Source organism: Haliotis rubra, unplaced genomic scaffold, assembly GCF_003918875.1.
Source record: "Haliotis rubra isolate DU_JTF1 unplaced genomic scaffold, ASM391887v1 Scf311, whole genome shotgun sequence".
In the NCBI taxonomy this organism is placed as follows: Eukaryota; Metazoa; Mollusca; class Gastropoda; order Lepetellida; family Haliotidae; genus Haliotis; species Haliotis rubra.
Genome location: NW_025766982.1, coordinates 117,730 through 138,442, shown reverse-complemented (window position 1 = coordinate 138,442; position 20,713 = coordinate 117,730). Strand labels below are relative to the sequence as shown.

At 38.6% G+C, this 20,713-nt stretch overlaps 1 protein-coding gene across 1 annotated transcript; it reads left to right on the top strand.

Annotated features, from left to right (window-relative positions):
• The first annotated feature begins 6,478 nt into the window (after positions 1 to 6,478).
• Positions 6,479 to 17,574, top strand: LOC124283236 (glutathione S-transferase 1-like). The gene is made up of 5 exons (XM_046719268.1): positions 6,479 to 6,715; positions 10,514 to 10,606; positions 16,073 to 16,188; positions 16,454 to 16,564; positions 16,880 to 17,574. The coding sequence occupies exons 1-5, from the start codon at positions 6,583 to 6,585 to the stop codon at positions 17,051 to 17,053; spliced, it is 627 nt and encodes a 208-aa protein (XP_046575224.1). The 5' UTR covers positions 6,479 to 6,582; the 3' UTR covers positions 17,054 to 17,574.
• The last annotated feature ends 3,139 nt before the right edge of the window (positions 17,575 to 20,713 follow it).

Below are 20,713 nucleotides of genomic sequence, written 5' to 3'. Positions count from 1 at the left end.
GGACACCACTGTCCTCCTCTGATTCTTATCGTAATACAAATTAACACGGTGTTCCACAGTAAACAACACTACCACATAACATGATGATGCTCAACCTTTAAAAAAACGTGGCTGAGACAAGTTTATCTTCATGGAACATTTTATCGTTTATTAGTATTCTTCATGTTTTATCGTTTATGTATTCGTCTAAATACAACAAAGTTTTATCTAAAGTTATTGCAAGGACATGTGTTTCGTTAAGCCTTTAAATGAACATCAATCGCACTCGAGCAATGAATGAGTAGGCTATGGTGATAATTTTGTCACTTTCTGGCATCTCGAAAAGTCTATTAAAGTTCAGGGGCGCTACCATTATAAAAAAAAGCCTGGGCTTACACATGTTTGTTGCTAAATAGGTTGGTCAAGCCCTCAATACTATCTAGATATACAGTTTTGCAACCTATCGGGCTTACATGAAAATATTGGCTTGCGACGCGCCTGAATTCACAAATATTTAGCTAATGTATGTACTATACAATTCACACTTTGCTAAGGATCAAATCATGGATTCAACAGAAAACTATGATGTGGGGTCAAATTTGGTTTAAATATCTAAGCTTATTTGATTTAAACATATTTTATTCACAAATGTGACAGGGATTGGGTACAAGTAATCCAACTTACAATACCCGCTCCCTAATATTTACATACATACATTTTCAATTATATACATATTAGGAAAGAATAGTGAGAAGAGATAGGAAAGTTAAGTAGAGGAAGGGATAAAACTCATGTGATCACACAAAACGTTTTGATTGATGAATAAAAGTTTGCACACCTTTAAAAACGTATTCATTCTGTTGAATGTTCATATCAGGACTTCCAAATAACATCAATGACAATGTGATTGGAGAGTCTTGATTTACAATACTTTTATAATTTAACATTAATATTTCCCTTTGAATGTTGTACAGTTTACATTCTAATAGGAAGTGATGTACATTTTCACAAGTATTGCCACAGTAACAAGAAGCAGAATCTTTCATGTTGAAACGATACAGATCATAATTTAGCTGACTAGTCATATATCTCAACTTTGTGTGTATAATATTTAATTTTCTAATTCCAAACGAGTAATATGATGGAGCTACAGGTTGCTCGCACTTTAAGTACGACTTGAAACTTTGTAATAAGGGTCGATTTCTTTCGGTATCAGAAATATTATTCCACATTCTTACAGTTGATGGAAAAAAGGAATCATATGAAAGTCTTAACCTTGCAGAAGGTAGAATAATATTGTTAGCATTCCTAAGGTTATAATTAGATCTTGATCCAACACTATCTGGAGTAATATCTTTTAAGTATACAGGGGCTAAATCATTTTGAATTTTGTAGAATAGACAAAGTTTTCTTCTTTTTCTTCGTTCATCCTGCCTTTCCCAGCCTGTCTCATAATATAGAATTTGACGTGAAGTATATCTAGGTAGACCCGTAACTATTCTGGCAGCTTCTAACTGAAGTTTCTCTAAGTTTTCTTTCTGTTGTACAGTACAGCCATCCCATAATTCACAAGCATATTCAAAGTGTGGTCTGATAAATATCTTATAAATAGTATTGATTGTATTTCTGTTAAGTAAGTATTTCAATTTCCACATTGATGATATCATTTTGGAGCACGACTTGATAATTTGATTAGTATGACAAGACCATTTGCCTTTTGCTTCAAATGTTATTCCGAGATGTTTATGATTGTTTACCAAATGGATTTGCTTTCCGTCAAAAAATAATTTCAATTCTTCAGTTTCAGCAATCATGGAAAACAACACTGCTTCTGTTTTTTCAGGATTATATGAGACCAGCCAGTTTTTGCTCCAGTTATATAATATGTCTAAATTTCATGTTGTTTACTCTATTTCTCTGATGTTTATAAGCTTTTCTATCGCTCTCATTTTTTGTTTTCTTGGCCTTTCTCCGTAATCGGTCTCTTTTACGGGATTCCCTCCTCAAATTAAAGTCATACCATGGTTTGTCATTTGGACGAATAGTTACTATTTTTGAAGGAATACATGATTTCACATGTTGAGTAAATTTGGTATAAAATAGTGAACAAGCATCATTAACATTTGAACATCCATTATATAAATCCTTCCATTCTGTATTTTCTATAAGATAATTGAGCATTTCATAATCACCCTTATTGTAACACCAGATTTCTCGCTTATAAGATATGTTGTTACATAACTGTGTACTTATGTTTACATATGTTCCCCTGTGATCACTTATATTGCTATCAAACTCAACACCACCACGGTCAACAACACCAATGTCTTCACTGACAATTACCGGATCAAGCAAAGTACTGGTTGTTTTGGTAACTCTAGTAGGTTCAGATATAACATTTCTTAAATTTTTCATAACCAAGAGTTCATTAACTAGCGGATAAGAGATTTTCATTTATATCACCAACAATAACAACCTTAGACGACATATCAAGAGCACTTTCAACGCTATTATCTAAGCGAGCCCAAAAGTCCAAAGAATTATACTCTGGTCGGTATACAGTACATAATAACAGCGAATTTTGAGGTAAATATATCTGAATCCAAATTGTTTCATCGTAGACATTTTCAAGTTCTGGAATTCTCTTAAAAGATAGGCTTTTATTAACATAAACTAGTAAACCACCCCAAACATATTTCTGTCTTTGCGCACTGGCTCGTGAAAGTCTTCCCAGATTAGCATTTCAGTTTCAATACTGTCGTCTAAGTGCGTTTCCGTAAAACAAACAACATTGTGATCTGATAAGAATTCACTCAAATAAGAAAGCTTGTTACGTAGACTTCTAGTATTTAGATGGAAAATAGACAATGAATGGTCACAGACAGTGTTGTCATGGGTCAGTGGCCCTGGGTTGGGTTGCACGTCCCCAGCAATCAATAATAACAAATAGTAACACAAGGATTACGTCAACATTACCAGCTTGTGACTGGAGACAACAGACACTAAGAAACACCGTGCATGCTTTCCATTCGTTACAGAAAATCTCAAACATGAACTTCAATTCACGTACAAAGAGAGTTACATTACCACATGAAAATGCGCATTAGTGACGCTCTTGAATCCAACCTGTATTCTAAATTTTACACAATTAAATACTCCAATCACCACACGGTGTTGCATTATATCATTACCCATGTAAATACTTGGAGTATAGTATATACTCAGACATTATTAGATAAAGATATGACATTATAAGATTAAACAGACATTGTATTATTATTTCATGTTGTCGGGAACAAATGTTGAATTTGAGTGTGATCACAACATATATAGGGGAAATAGAACGAGTACAGATAAGTAAGGTTTTACAGATGGTTGATAGTACTTGAAGAATGGAGCTGATAGAGTAAGAACAAAGAGATTTGTACGGTATGATAGAGATAGTGAGGAGGAGACTAAATATCAAGGGATTCCTAACAACACAAAGAATTATCAAATAGCCAACGACACATAGAACAAGGAACATAAGACATTAAATCATCATTGTGGACATCAATAGTTTCGTATATACATATTTACATTGTGTCTACTTACAGGATATGTACACCTGAGTGGATAACACACCTAGTACAGTCACATATTATCCAGGTGATCCAATTAAGTTCTATTTATATTTATTCAGGTCGGTCTCACACGAAATCACATGAGTTGCTTCCTCCGGCTGTTCTAGAATGTAAATTCGTCCATCGCGTGTCCATGTCGCCTCAATTTTTTTTCTTTTCATCAAGTCTCTCGTGCACTTGAAAAGTTTGCTCCTGTGTTGCGTGAGATCTTCATTTATGTACACTCCTGGATTGTTTGTTCTCAGTTTTGACCTGTTGATCATGACTTGTCGTTTATCCCAGAAGGACACAAACTTGACGATAATATCTCGTCGTTTCCCCGAATGTTTCCTGCCTATTCGGTGACTCCTGTCGATATCCGAGATACGGATGTCCGGGTGTACAGTTTTTAGCACTTCTGTTACCAGTTCGTCAGTATTTTCTCCCTCGTTCTCATTAATGCCTGCAATTCTAATTGAATTTCTCCGGCTATACTGTTCTGAGCAGCACAATCTCTGACTTGAGGGGTTCGATTTCGCCTTTGAGTTTAGAGATTTCGGCTTGGAGAGGTTGCACAACAGATTTAAAATGCTCAGTTATGAGATCGGTGGCTATCTTCATAAACGCTTGGTGAAATTTCTCTTGTAATTGAGGCAGCATTAACGCACTAGAGAGTTTCGATGTTAATACATCTGTTGGCGCATCATTAATAAATTAAAACACTGAGGTAGACAGAAATGGTGGTGATTTATCAGCATTTGGTGTGATAGTTCTGTTAGTATCTGGGCTTTTGGAAGCAGTTGTCTGTTTGGGCGTACTTGTCGATGTAGGTGACATCTAAGCTTATTGTAAGCATGGATCCCAGGTTTCAGTATGCCATGTCATCTTGTGGACCCCATACCTGCTGTTGACAGGTGTTGTGTAACTTGTCAATGACTCATTCCATGATTTGCGAAATGGTTGATTGGTGCCATGAAAACCATTGTTATGGTTACTCATGTATCAAATGCATAAGGTTAGATTAAACTGACTGTTTGCTTAAAGAGGGGTTACCATATTACTATTTATCCAGTTTTATATGGATACTATTTTAAATTATAAATCTACATTTAAGTAAAATTGTGAATTTTTGTGATCCTTAGCAAAGTGTGAGTACTATAGTATCAATGATGGATGTTACTAACGGTTATAGCCTAGATGAAATATCGATCAATCAAATTGTGTTTTGGTGTCAGGTGGTAAAGTCTACATACACGAGCAAAACATGACTTCGTTTGCTACAAAAGGGAATGAGCATGACATTGGAGCGCGTTCTGTTAATCGATAACGCTAGGGCGATTGTCTGTGTGTCGTACACACTATATCTCCGCTACGGTGACTAACTGCTTAATCTCTGATTATATATAATTTTGATAGAAACAAACAATTCCTTATAAATTGAAAAGGAGCCGACGTGAGATTGGAGACTCTAAAGCTGAGGAAATCTACATTTGTTTCATTTTTGGCTTTAGTCTTACAGAAAGGGCTCGGCAGTTTTGACAATAATGTGGTGAGGCAGTGAGTGAGTTTAATTTTACGCCGGACTCAGCAATACTCCAGCTATATGGCGGCGGTCTGTAAATAATCTAGTCTGGGCCAGATAATCCAGTGATCAACAGCATGAGCTTTGATCTACGCAATTTAGATACGATGATGTGTCAACCAAGTCAGCGAGCCTGACCACTCTATCCCGTTTGTCGCCTCCTACGACAAGCATGGGTTACTGAGGATCAATTCTAACCAGGATCTTCACAGGTCGACTGTGAGACAGACTAGTATTCCCTTGACATGTATGTAGCCTATATAGTGTCTTGAGTGTCTCCTAGGTCAACTGGCTAGATATTGTAATTTTACAGAAAATTTGTTTACCAATTTACCCTCATTTTCTTCTTCTTCTTCTGTATTCTCTGGAATTCAAGGGAGGATACCATTTATTGGTCACTGTGTTAGTTGTTGTTTTCACTCGGTACCATTTTAGCTGAGGGACCGTTCATAATTTATGGCTAGGGGTAATGATGATGATTTTAAAGGTGGGGGTTGGCATCCATTTTGTTCTCGGGACGTAGGGGGTCATCAATTTTGTACACATGTACTAGTGGGGTCAGCAATTTTGTACGTTAGTAAATTAAAAAAATATGCTTAAAATTATGGGAAGGGGAAAGGGGTCATTGTCTTTGTACATGATATGCATGGGGTGGGTCACTTACTTTGCAGGGGCGGATACAGTTTTTGCAAAGGGGGAGAGCACAGTTCAGAAAGGGGTGTGCACAGTTCATTTTCACCCGTTTTCACGAGAGTTTCAGTGGTCATTTAATAAACTTTCAGGACAAAAGTGGGGTGCGCACCCCTGCACACACACACACACACACACACACACACACACACACACACACACACACACACACACACACACACACACACACACACACACACACACACACACACACACCCCTCTGGATCCGCCTATGCTTTGTACATATATTTTTTGGGGGGTAAGGGTGGGGGTAGGGGGGTGTTGTGTGTCATTCACATTGTACATGCTTCTCCATAAATTATGAACGGTCATTAGAATATCAATAGCCTTATATATACCAAGGTCACATCCTTGTTGGCTCAACACCCGACTTCAATCCAGAACGATCTTACATCCGCGTCCGGAACGGGGCTCACATCCTTGTCCGGCAATGTCATATGCGTACCTGCTATCGCCAGTGTCCGGTCTACTACGAAATGGACGCTCCTCTATCGTCAACGTCATGTGCACTGTACTATATACCAACCTCCACGACACGCGATCGTTAGATGTTTTGTCAAGTCATGGAAACGCCTTTGTCCAATACATCCGTGTCACGTGACGTGTAGCTGTACATAAAATCAAGCAACTAGCCATCGCTGTCAGTCACCCAAATACTACTGTTTGCTAACGCTCAGGTGTGCGGTTTCTTGATTACAGGTGTTAAAGATGCCTTCTTACAAGTACACGTATTTCAATCTTCGTGCGAGGGGGGAGATACCACGCCTGATTCTTAAAACTGCTGGAGTAGATTTCGAAGACAATAGGATTGAATTTAACGATTGGCCCGCCCTAAAAGCAAGTAAGTATTCTAATGTCAGTTTAGTGATGCTACCAGTCACACACATGAATTATATGTCCATGGTTCACTCGCTCTTCTGTTACCGCTCGCTATTATTTTAGTTTTCAAATTGTTAAATCGTTGAACCCACCTTTTCCAAAAGGTATTTGCTCGTACATTCTTTGTGCGCTGGCAGGCGTGACTTATCTTGCAGCAAGTTAGCTCTAGACAGCCCATTGAGATATTCGCCTGAAGGTGCTCCCCACTTGTCTGACAGTCCAATACACAAAATTGTATGGTTGAGTGAACACAAAAGAAAAGTCTGTTACCCATTACGATAATGGATTAGTCCAACTGATACTCCCGTAGTCATTGACAGAATACGGTGAAATGTAGACCTTGGCATAGGTATATTGTATTTTCATATTTACAGAATAAAACACATATTTTAATGAGCAATAAAGTGCTAAAACTAAATAAAGCACTGAAAGTCACATATATTTTAGCTATTGATTTATGAAAGATTGTATTGAGCAGCACTAAAAGTCAACACATGATGATATACATCGATATTGTCGATTTAACCCAGCAATTCCTAGTCTTGTTCTTGTTGTGGAGGTCCTGATGTAAAAGCACCTGCGTTGTTCCTCTCTGTGATGTGGCATACTCTACATTCTGCAAACCTGCCATAGTTGAAATATTTCCAACTATTGTGAAACATGCATGCATATATGCATTGCTTAGTACAAACATCCGCAATCTCACTTGAGAAGTCTTTAACAAGAATCCTTTAAAAGAACAATAATTATATAAACTTTTACTTAATAGAAAGGGTAAATCATACAGAATCATTACTAGTACAAATCACTTTATATTTGGCTAATTAGGACTGGTCGGACTGATCTATTATAAGTGTAGGGGTGAGCCTATCTATCTGTCTGTCTGTCTGTCTGTCTGTATGTATGTATGTATGTATGTATGTTCTGTCTGTCTGTCTGTCTGTCTGTATGTATGTATGTATGTATGTATGTATGTATGTTCTGTCTGTCTGTCTGTCTGTCTGTATGTATGTATGTATGTACGTATGTATGTATGTATGTATGTATATAAACAAGTGATTTCTGCAGGTGTACAAGAAATACATATATAAAAGTGACTACGCTTAGTTTCATTGTGCACCAGAAGAGCCTTTGAACTACGAAATATCTTGTGCAGATAAAGGAGTTTTTACCAGAAGAAATATCTGGACTCATCTTTTATATTTTATTGCTAATAGACCTGCAGATCGAGTCTCACCCGTTTGTTTGCATATTATTAACGCCACGAGCAAGCATGGGGTAAACGACAAGACGTCATGCTTCGTTGGTAAAGTGAGGTAAGGAGTGCGTAACCTAGCGACACTTTAACCCTTTCCCTTGTAAGCCGAATCTCAGGCAGGGTTAAGAGAAGGATACCCTACTAACGATCATATTTTCACCTCATTTGGCTTAGCGGGGCTTTTGTTAGCATGCAATAAAAACTTTTCCATGCCTTCGTTGTTATTCAAAAAGCATGTGATACAGTCCGGCTTTCTAGTGTTTGGTAGAAGCTTTAACAACATAATGTATCATGAAAATGTTTTGGGCCATTTATAACATGTACAAAAACATAAAATCATGTGTTTCATGTAATGGTATTCACACAAGTTCTTTCCCATGTAAAACAGGTGTTAGACAAGGCGACAACCTGTCTCCCCTTCTGTTTGCCATATTCTGAAATGATTTAGAGAACGCCTTTATGACTCATGTATCAGCGAGTCAATTCCAATAAACCGGTGAATTTTATGATAGAATTGGGAATATCATTAGGCTATGTTTGCTATTGTAGGCAAACGATACAGTCCTCCTGGCTACAGGGGCGGTGGGGTAGCCTCGTGGTTAAAGCGTTCGCCCGTAACGCCGAAAACACGGGATCGATTCCCGAAATGGGTACAATGTGTGAAGCCCATTTCTGGTGTCCCCGCCGTGGTATTGCTGGAATGTTGCTAAAAGCGGCGTAAAACTAAATTCACTGACTCCTGGCTATACAAATATGCAGCATTTGCAAGATATATTAGATTCATTCAGTAGGCATTGTGAGAAATGGAGGCTTCAGGTTAATGTTTCCAAAACTAAACTGATGATATTTGAAGGATCCAAACGTCAGTGTACACATAAATTTAAAATTGGTCAAGTCACTTTGGAAAATGTCGATTCTTATAAATACCTCGTGTCATATTGCAAAAGCCTTCCAAATTTATTGTTGCAAAACCGAATCAAGTAGAACAGACAATCAAGGTCATGTACTATGTTTTAAGTAAAGGGGGAAAATCCAATCTCTCTGTAGGTTGTCAACTGTGCCTTTTTGACGGCATGGTTATACCAATACTTTTGTACGGTTGCGAGATTTGGGTTTTTTCGAAAATGTATCTACCATTGCGAATGTTCATCTGCGCTTCCATCCTCGATAATCTCCGCTATATACCCTGGATGCATCTACGGCTTGGCCCGATGATTTCATTACCTCCCTTGGTTGGCTTTTTATCCAATCAGGTGTCTACGCTGGCAAGTTGAGCGAACCAATCACAACTCGATCTAGCTCACTTTCGCTTTTTTAATTATCTAACCGATTAAACTTGGCAACACAATAATATATTGGCAGAGGTACTCAGAAAGAGGTAGAAGGAGTTCTTGCATATATATATTTTTAAGGTTTCAGACCTGTCATTTTGTCTGTATGTTTCCCCCGCTAAACCTGAGTCGCACTGCGAACAAACTTTCGCGGCTGCGACCGCTATCTTTGTTGACACTGGCAAGCTCGGTTGTAGGTGAGGTGAGGTGAAATTGGGTTTAACGTCGTGCTTGAGAATATTTCGCTCATATGACGACGTGCATGCGTGTATGTGTGTATGTGCGGCTGCTTGTACTAGTCCAGACTTTAGCTGGTTTTATAGTGCTAGCCTGAGATACCATGCCGCAGTGAAGCATGAATACCCTACTCAGACACATTATACTGACTCCGAGCCGACCAGTCCTTCTTGTACCAATTAATGCCGAGCGCCAGGCAGGGACCAACAAGAACCATATTTTAACGTCTTTTGGTATGACGCGGTCGGGGATCGAACCCGCGACCTTCCGCTCTCCGGGCGGACGCTCTAACCACTACACCACGGAGGCGGTAAGCTCGGTTGTAACGGCTTATCTGATTGGCTACTGTGAGAATGCGGAGCCAGCAAAGGGAGGTAATAAAATCATCGGGCCAAGCCGTAGATGCATCCAGGGTATAGTGGAGATTTATCGGAACGTATACCCTGGAGATTATCCAGGATGCTGCGCTTCCTGAAGTATTTAACCTCACTCAGAAAAGGTACTCAAACGTTCATGGTTTGTGGTGAACTTGGTAGATTCTACATGACACATTTAGTTAAAGCTAGAATGGTATGGTTTGGGGAAAATGTACTGGAAAGATGCATTATTGGTAAATATTTTCGATGATCTTGGACTTAGTTTAAAAAAAATTACAAACTTCTAAAAGTCTGCTTGAAAACAAACTCATTGATAGCAACTTATACTTTTGGAGAGCCACGATAGATACATCTTCCAAAGGAACCACATTCAGCATCTTTGAAAATGATTCCCTAAGTTTTGAAAATTACATATGGGACAGGATGTTAGGGGTTTAATCGTCGTTTAATAATTCTCGGTTGGCCACACGAGATCAAAACATTGCTGAATCACTTTAATATTTTCAATACGATACCTAACCTCAAACCAAAATTGTTTAATTTTCTCCCGTTTCCAGGTACCCCCTTTGGTCAGCTCCCATTTATAGAGATCGACGGAGAGCCGTTCCCTGAGAGTATGTCCATCTCACGGTCCCTTGCTGCAGAATACGGTAAGTCATTGGCTGGAGTTTATAGAATCTTATAAGCCTGCACGTATATATGTACATATGTATTATCATGCTTATTATAACTTGTTAACACCCCTGAAGATCTGGGTTAAAATGGGTCTTCAGCAACCCATGCTTGAAGTATAGTATGACCAGAATTATTGAGAATTTTAGGAATATGTTTAATTGGATTTCTAGTATAAACAACCTTGACCATCTATCAAGTGCTTGGTTTCATTCAAGAGAGACAACTCCGTTATTCCTTTTTCATTAGTTTGTGAAGAGTTATCCCCCTTTGTTACTTGCTAGCAGACGACATTTGCAGTGATCCTCAGTATGGATGATTTAGAGAAGAGAAAGTTGATTTTAGAGTAGTATATAACAAGGATATCAGATCAGTTAAAGTGATTTCAAGTAGAACAGGCATCCCTTTATCTTGTTTTGAAAAATATTGCAAATGGATATGGCATTGAGCACCAGGGAGGCGCAGGTAGGCTCAGAAAATTGACTGTCGGTGACAGGAGGCGGCTTGGTATTCTTGTTTCTAAAAACAAACGAAGGAGTTTAGAAAACGTAAGGCTGGATATGATTGATAGAGGAACTGTGGCTGTCTGTAAGGAGACAATTAGAACAGAGCTGCATGCAATGGGTTGGCAGAAAAGTCGAGGAATTCCATCACCGATCATGAAACCTGAACAAAAGGAGCAAAGGTTGAACTGGTGCTTACAGCATAGAAACTTTAACTGGGACAATGTGATTTTCTCAGATGAAGGTTCTGTGTGGCTGTTTCCTAATACACTGAAATTCTGGACCAAACAAACTGAAAAACCTTTGTATCAGCGCCCAAAGTACAGTCCGAAATTTAACGTGTGGGGTGGCATATCTGTGTTAGGGGCAACGCCCTCTGTGTATTTGAAGGGAATATGAACAGTGAGCGGTACACAGATATTCTCGAGGGACATTTACTTCCATCTGCTAACGTGTTCTATGGAAATGTTTGGATTTTCCAGCAGGACAACGACCCAAAACATCGTTCAAAGCATTCACAGGCCTGGTTTCTGACCCAAAATATGACATTATTAGATTGGCCAAGCTATAGCCCTGACCTAAATCCAATAGAATATGTTTGGGGACTTATGAAGGAAAGTGTCAATAAGAAAAATCTGACAAATATTGCTGAAATGAAAGAAGAGGTGGTCCGATATTGGGACATCATGGACCACGACTTTCTAACTTCTTTGATCAGTAGTATGCCCCGCCGCATTGAAGCCTGCATTGCTGCCCATGGTGACTTGACAAAATACTAACTGTTCACCTGTCTTTGAATTTTGAGTTCTGTTCTGCTAATATTCACATTTAATACGTGAGTAATGAGTGAAAAAAAAAATTACAATCTTAAATTCTCAATAATTTCTGGTTGTACTGTAAAAGGCGACTAAAGGGATCATGTGTTTCAGACTCGCTGACTTGGTTGAACATGTCATCGTATCTGATTTACATAGATCGATGCTCATGCTGTTGATCACTGGATTGTCTGGTCCAGACTCGATTATTTACAGACCACCGTCATATAGCTGGGATATTGCTGAGTGTGGGGTTAAACAGGAAACAAACAAAACATTACTTGTTAACACTTGTTTTCATGCTTCTTGTACATTTTACGTACGCTTTTCACTATTTGACTTCCTCTTCATATTTTGTTACATCAATCTTGTTCTAAGTATGACGTATGCATTCTTGTGAGTGAGTTTAGTTTTACGCCGCTTTCAGCAATATTCCAGCAATATCTCAGAGGGGGACACCAGAAATGGGCTTCACACATTGTACCCATGGATGGGAATCCAAACCGGGTCTTTGGCGTCACGAGCGAACGCCTTAATCACTAGGCTACCCCAACGACCCTCGTTTTAGTAAATTCTTATTCATGTTACAAAAACGAATAATAACGCTTATCACAACTGATTCACATAAAAATGATAGTTTTTTTCTATACAAGAAAATTCGAATCTGCTTCTGTTATCCGAATGGAAAGTGCATAACCTCCTTAGTGGAGATAGTAGCCAGTATTATAAATCACGCATAATACGTCAGCTTCACATTACAAATCACGCATATTACGTCAGCTTCACATTATCAATCACGCATATTACGTCAGTTTCACATTACAAATCACGCATGTTACGTCAGCTTCACATTACAAATCACGCATATTACGTCAGTTTCACATTACAAATCACGCATGTTACGTCAGCTTCACATTACAAATCACGCTTTTTACGTCAGTTTCACATTACAAATCACGCATATTACGTCAGTTTCACATTACAAATCACGCTTATTACGTCAGCTTCACATTATAAATCACGCACATTATAAATCACGCATATTACGTCAGTTTCACATTATAAATCACGCATATTACGTCAGTTTCACATTATAAATCACGCATGTTACGTCAGCTTCACATTACAAATCACGCATATTACGTGAGTTTCACATTATAAATCACGCATATAACGTCAGCTTCACATTACAAATCACGCATATTACGTCAGCTTCATATTACAAATCACGCATATTACGTCAGCTTTACATTACAAATCACGCATATGACGTCAGCTTCACATTACAAATCACGCATATTACGTCAGCTTCACATTACAAATCACGCATATCACGTCAGCTTCACATTACAAATCACGCATATTACGTCAGCTTCACATAACAAATCACGCATATTACGCCAGTTTCACATTATCAATCACGCATATTACGTCAGTTTCACATTATAAATCATGCATATTACGTCAGCTTCACATTACAAATCACGCTTATTACGTCAGTTTCACATTATAAATCACGCTTATTACGCCAGTTTCATATTATCAATCACGCATATTACGTCAGTTTCACATTTTAAATCACGCATGTTACGTCAGTTTTACATTACAAATCACGCATATTACGTCAGCTTTACATTACAAATCACGCATATTACGTCAGCTTCACATAACAAATCACGCTTATTACGCCAGTTTCACATTATAAATCACGCTTATTACGTCAGTTTCACATTATAAATCACGCATGTTACGTCAGCTTCACATTACAAATCACGCATATTACGTCAGTTTCACATTACAAATCACGCATATTACGTCAGCTTCACATTATCAAATCACGCATATTACGTCAGTTTCACATTATAAATCACGCATATTACGTCAGCTTCACATTATAAATCACGCATATTACGTCAGCTTCACATTACAAATCACGCATATTACGTCAGCTTCACATTACAAATCACGCTTATTACGTCAGTTTCACATTACAAATCACGCATATTACGTCAGTTTCACATTACAAATCACGCTTATTACGTCAGCTTCACATTATAAATCACGCATATTACGTCAGTTTCACATTATAAATCCATTATACGCATATTACGTCAGTTTCACATTACAAATCACGCATATTACGTCAGCTTCACATTACAAATCACGCATATTACGTCAGCTTCACATTACAAATCACGCATATTACGTCAGCTTCACATTACAAATCACGCATATTACGTCAGCTTCACATTACAAATCACGCATATTACGTCAGCTTCACATTACAAATCACGCATATTACGTCAGTTTCACATTATAAATCACGCATATTACGTCAGCTTCACATTATAAATCACGCATATTACGTCAGTTTCACATTACAAATCACGCATATTACGTCAGCTTCACATTACAAATCACGCTTATTACGCCAGTTTCACATTATAAATCACGCATATTACGTCAGTTTCACATTATTTCACATTATAAATCACGCATATTACGTCAGTTTCACATTATAAATCACGCATATTACGTCAGCTTTACTTGACATTACAAATCGTCGCATATCACGTCAGTCAGCTTCACATTACAAATCACGCATATTACGTCAGCTTCACATTACAAATCACGCATATTACGTCAGTTTCACATTATAAATCACGCATATTACGTCAGCTTCACATAACAAATCACGCTTATTACGCCAGCTTCACATTATAAAATCACGCATATTACGTCAGTTTCACATTATAAATCACGCATATTACGTCAGCTTCACATTACATAAATCACGCATATATTACGTCAGCTTCACATTACAAATCACGCATATTACGTCAGCTTCACATTACAAATCACGCATATTACGTCAGTTTCACATTATAAATCACGCATATTACGTCACTTTCACATTATAAATCACGCATATTACGTCAGCTTCACATTACAAATCACGCATATTACGTCAGCTTCACATTACAAATCACGCATTACGCCAGTTTCACATTATAAATCACGCATATTACGTCAGTTTCACATTATAAATCACGCACATTATAAATCACGCATATTACGTCAGTTTCACATTATAAATCACGCATATTACGTCAGTTTCACATTATAAATCACGCATATTACGTCAGCTTCACATTATAAATCACGCATATTACGTCAGCTTCACATTACAAATCACGCATATTACGTCAGTTTCACATTACAAATCACGCATATTACGTCAGCTTTACATTATAAATCACGCATGTTACGTCAGCTTCACATTATAAATCACGCATATTACGTCAGCTTCACATTATTATAAATCACGCATATTACGTCAGCTTCACATTATAAATCACGCATATTACGTCAGCTTCACATAACAAATCACGCATATTACGTCAGCTTCACATTACAAATCACGCATATTACGTCAGCTTCACATTACAAATCACGCATATTACGTCAGCTTCATATTACGTCAGCTTCGCATTACAAATCACGCTTCATATTACGTCAGCTTCACATTAAATCACGCATATTACGTCAGCTTCATATTATAAATCACGCATATTACGTCAGTTTCACATTATAAATCACGCATATTACGTCAGTTTCACATTATAAATCACGCATATTACGTCAGTTTCACATTATAAATCACGCATATTACGTCAGTTTCACATTACAAATCACGCACATTATAAATTAAATCATATTACGTCAGCTTCACATTATAAATCACGCTTATTACGCCAGTTTCACATTATAAATCACGCATATTACGTCAGTTTCACATTATAAATCACGCATATTACGTCAGCTTCACATTATAAATCACGCATATTACGTCACTTTCACATTATAAATCACGCATATCACGTCAGCTTCACATTACAAATCACGCTTATTACGTCAGCTTCCTATTACAAATCACGCATATCACGTCAGCTTTAAATTACAAATCACGCATGTTACTTCTGATTCGCATTACAAAACACGTATAATACTTCCTTTCAAATTGGGTGCGTATTGCTTCTCATTCATATCATATAAAACGCATATTATGTTTTATTAGAAATACTTGTCTCCTGACGAGCTCATTCGAAACTCTGCTTGAATTCAGGCGTTGCCGGGAAGACTTCCCGGGAGCGACTCAGGGCGGACGTACTCACAGAGCAGACCCGATCCATGAAGGAGGGTATCTACAAATACTTCTTTGAGGGCGACGCCAACATCAAGGTAAGTTCTTGAAAGGCATTTAACTGTTGGACGAACGTGTATACATCTGACCGGGTGGTCAGGCTCGCTGACTTGGTTTACACATGTCATCGTATCCCAATTGCGTAGATTGATGTTCATGCTGTTGATCACTGGATTGTCTGGCCCAGACTCAATTGTTTACAGACCGCCGCCACATAGCTGGAATATTGCTGAGTGCGGCGTTAAACAACAAACCAACCAACCAGCAAAACCTAAGACTCACGTGTACATGTTCATATTTCAGGCAGAGGCGCAGAAGAAGTTCGAGGAGGAGATCCGGCCCAAGTACCTGAAAACCTGGGAGCAAGCGGCCAAGGACAATGCTTCCGGGGCAGGGCACCTCGTGGGTAATACTGTAAGTACACTCTACCCATCCACACACGTTTGGGAGAGAGTGAGTGTATGTCATGCCTCCTTGAACAGAATATCAGTAATATATCACATACACACAACACACACACCACTCCACTCACACACACACACCATAAAAAAACCAAAACACACACACACATGCTTAGGATGCCAAGCACCAGACTGTCCGGTCCAAATTCGAATACTTACCGCTGTCATATAGTCAATAAATTGCTGAACAAACAAACAAGCAAACAAACAAACGAAGCACCTGTTGAACATATGGACATTACTGATCGGTAGATATGTTCCTCCCCAGCTGACCATTGCTGACCTGGCCATGATGGACACTCTGGACGCCGTGCTGCAAGACGAAGCCTTCAAGGCCACGTTCCCAAAGACCTACCCCAACCTGGCAAAGAACTACAACACAGTGACTGGCATCGCGAATATCAAGAAATACCGGGAGTCAAGGCCACAGACCTCCATTTAAACATTGACTTTCATTGTACAACAAGTGGACGTGGATGTGCCATACACTGGCTGACTTGTCCCAACGCTTTATCAGCAAAACGTCCAAGAATTTGCACTTTACAAATAGAGTGTTATCCGAAATAAGATGTGTTACTTTTGACCACTTTCTACAGTTCATTGTGTGTTCATAGTTTTCGGTCATCAAAGCCGTTTCAAGTTCCACTTGTCAGAGGAGTACGCAAAATAAGTGTGCGAGACTACCATACTGTTAAAAAATGTAGGGGAATTGAACTTTCAGTTTGGATAGGAAATAAGCGTTAACACACTTTTCAAAGACAGATTATCTGATGAACGCACCACCATTTCTCTTTATCACCACCCCTAAACACAACCACGGGAGGGACAGACGCAGGAGCCCCATTCACGTGCAATGTTGTGAAATTCTTGACTTTGACGGTTTTCAAGAAAGTTGATAAATCACTCTAGACCATTAATTTTGACAATCATTTTGCATCACACAGTTGTTAGTGTTTGTTTCTAGCCGGTTTTTTTTTTCTTAAATGAAAATCGTACACATGCAAATTTCACGTCATACACCAATCATCTTTCAAGAGCAATTACAGTACAAACAACTATGGTCATAAGGTAGTGCAAGTGGTGATGCACTCTCAAAATATTCATTATTATCGGATCAACATTGATTGACTCCGATATATCTCCGAATTTTTTCAAGATTACTAATGATTTTTAGATTACTTCGTGATTTTGTGTGAAAAGTGATTTATCCAAAACTCAACCCGAAAAGATCCTAGATTTATTACTTCGTGATGAAAAGTGTTATCCAAAACTAATCATTTGTTGGCCACTTTCATAAAGCTGTTATTTTGCTAGTCTAATCGCCCATCCCCAGGTGGTTCACGGCAGTCGTCGTTAAATTTCATGTAGTCAGAAGCGGATTGTCTTGTTTTGTTGTTACTGGTTGTTTCCAGCAAACGTTAAGACACACTCGTTGTTTGAACACCAAGTGTTTCACTTATGACACATATAATTAATTCGCTGTGTTTTCATAGGGCAATATATTTTATGACTTTAACTTGTGTTTGTGTTGTTGTTGAAGATTTGAGACATTTTATATAAACACATCGAGAGAGAGAGAGAGAGAGAGAGAGAGAGAGAGAGAGAGAGAGAGAGAGAGAGAGAGAGAGAGAGACCACTTAAGGACATTTGAATTCCCACAGAGAGAGAGAGAGAGAGAGAGAGAGAGAGAGAGTTAAACAACTTAGATTTGGAAACCACTTAAGAACATTTGAATGCCCACAGATCAGATTTTGGCACCAACAGTTGTCCACTTTTTGTAACAAAATGCCCTCCGTTGCAGTCTGCTAAACAGCTTGGGTTTGGAAATTTGGAGAAGAAATGTTAGTTGCCTCTTACGACAAGCATGGGTTGCTCAAGACCAATTCTAACTCGTATCTTCACGGGTTCGAATTTATCTGTGCGAAGAGCCTCGAGAGGACAGCCCGTGTAAAAGGTTCCAAAGTTTTCACCGTGTGGGGTGGATCTCCACTGTTCTTGTTACCCTCCTATCTTTGAAGAGGTAAAATTAAGTGGGAACAGTATGGTCAGTGTCTTCAGGAAGGCTTAATAAAACGTGCCATAAGAGTATTCCTTTGGTGCTACTGACGGACAAAGCCAACCTCCATCCATTCACAGAACGCAATTTTTCGGGTCCCAGTTTTACTCACACACGGGTTGGGTTGCCGTCATAGATTTTCTGACCGCTTCTTTATACCATTGTAAGATGTCTAGCAGCTGATTTTGGATATCAATGCTAAGAAGTTGCAGCCAGGCTATCTTGCGAAAGGGAACCGCCGAATCTACCATTGCCAGTTTAAAGGCATTATGATGGCGCAAAACTTACTATGGACAGAGTACACTCACTGAACATTACTACTGTTCATGTGAACGATTGGACCCGTACTGAGATTTGCAGAGTTGTCGCCCTTAGGTGTTCCTGAAACCCGTGCTAGTGGCTTCGAATACCATTCGCCCAGATGTAGCACAATGTTTCTGTGTGTAAGCACCATACTGTGGCCGTGACTTCCACCAAAGAGGTAAATATCTGTGACGTGCATCACTTCTTGTTATCCTTCTACGTACGGCTGACATAGACTTTAATTGCTGTTCAAACCACCATTAAATCAAACTGAATCATGATCAAATTACTAAGGGACCAGTTAAAATGCTCGACGTGACTTTCTACCATGACTTCAGTAAATACTGGATTGTGATTGGTTGATTAAAGCCATTCAGAGGTATATATAATCACGTTATATACCTCTGATTTTCCAACACAGTATATGTATTTGTTTTTAATCTTAATAACGCGGTTATGGTAGAATAGAGATAACCATACTGTGTTTATCTCCAAAATATTTCCCGTTCACAAACAAACTTCATCATGAAAATGTGAACTTCGAAAGTATTGAAGCCATTTTTGTCACGCATTCACAGAACGTCTACCGAGTGAAGTTTATTTACAGGGTGTTGAAATTCAATAGCAGTCTTTTCGTTTTTTTTTTATAGATGGAATCTGCCATTCATTATAGCTAAAATGGATAGAATTATCATTAAAACGCCCGCACATTATCAGAAATGAGCGGGCCACTGTAACTTGATAATGCCCGCAAAATGCTTGACGACGGGCCATTATCAAGCCCGTTGTTAGGTGACGTCATAAGTATCTCAACTGTTGATATAAGGGGTAACGTTATTTTTCACAGTGAAGTTTATTAACAGGGTCTTTTCAACTGCCCTCCTTCGTCGGGCAGTTAACAAGTCTAGAAATTGTGGCAAGTCTAGATTTCCACAGCTGCGGGAAATGAAGAAAGTCTCAGGGCTCCTTTTCATTATTTTTTTTTTTCACTATGAGCTTTTTTCTGTAAAATATGTTCATTTCAGAGACTAGTTTTTAGTCTAACATTTAACCAACATCGACTTATTTAACTGACCCGCTACTGTGTGTGGCCCTTAATGAAGGTTTGAAGCGCTCATAATAGCATTTGAGGCTTGTAAATACCAGGGTCCCGATCCTTAAAGCGTCCATAGTGTTACGCCCCGTCATAGCTCTATAGTTTACCATACTGGCTGCCGAACAGTTATAGCCATATTTTAGTGGTATTTACAAAATTACTTCGCTGTTCGCTTGAATTTGCTGTTATTTTGATCGTGTGACATCCCCTCGATTAAGTTTAAAAAAATTATCGGGTTCAAAACTTTATCTTAATTTTTTTCATATGTTACTTACCGTGAATTATTTTCTGTTGCTGTCCTTTATTGTCGTCAAATACCGCGGGGGAAAATACCCGAATTGTAATTGACCGGAACTGCGTACGTGTGATACTGATGTATTGGCGAAAACTGTTCGCCAGCCAGTAGGCTTCGGGATTTATCGGATTCATAAGCTATCCATATTTTTGTCGTAACTTTGGTTAGTTTTCTGTGCTCAGTGTGAGCAAACACTGCCAAAATAATCAATGTTTATCAAATACATACGCGACTTTGGAAAATAAGATTAACGATTAGTGTGTGAAAATGTTAAGGACTGCGTCCCGATCCACAAAACGTTCGTGGCGCGACGACTTTCGTAAGCCTGTGATAAACTATAGATTTACGACTG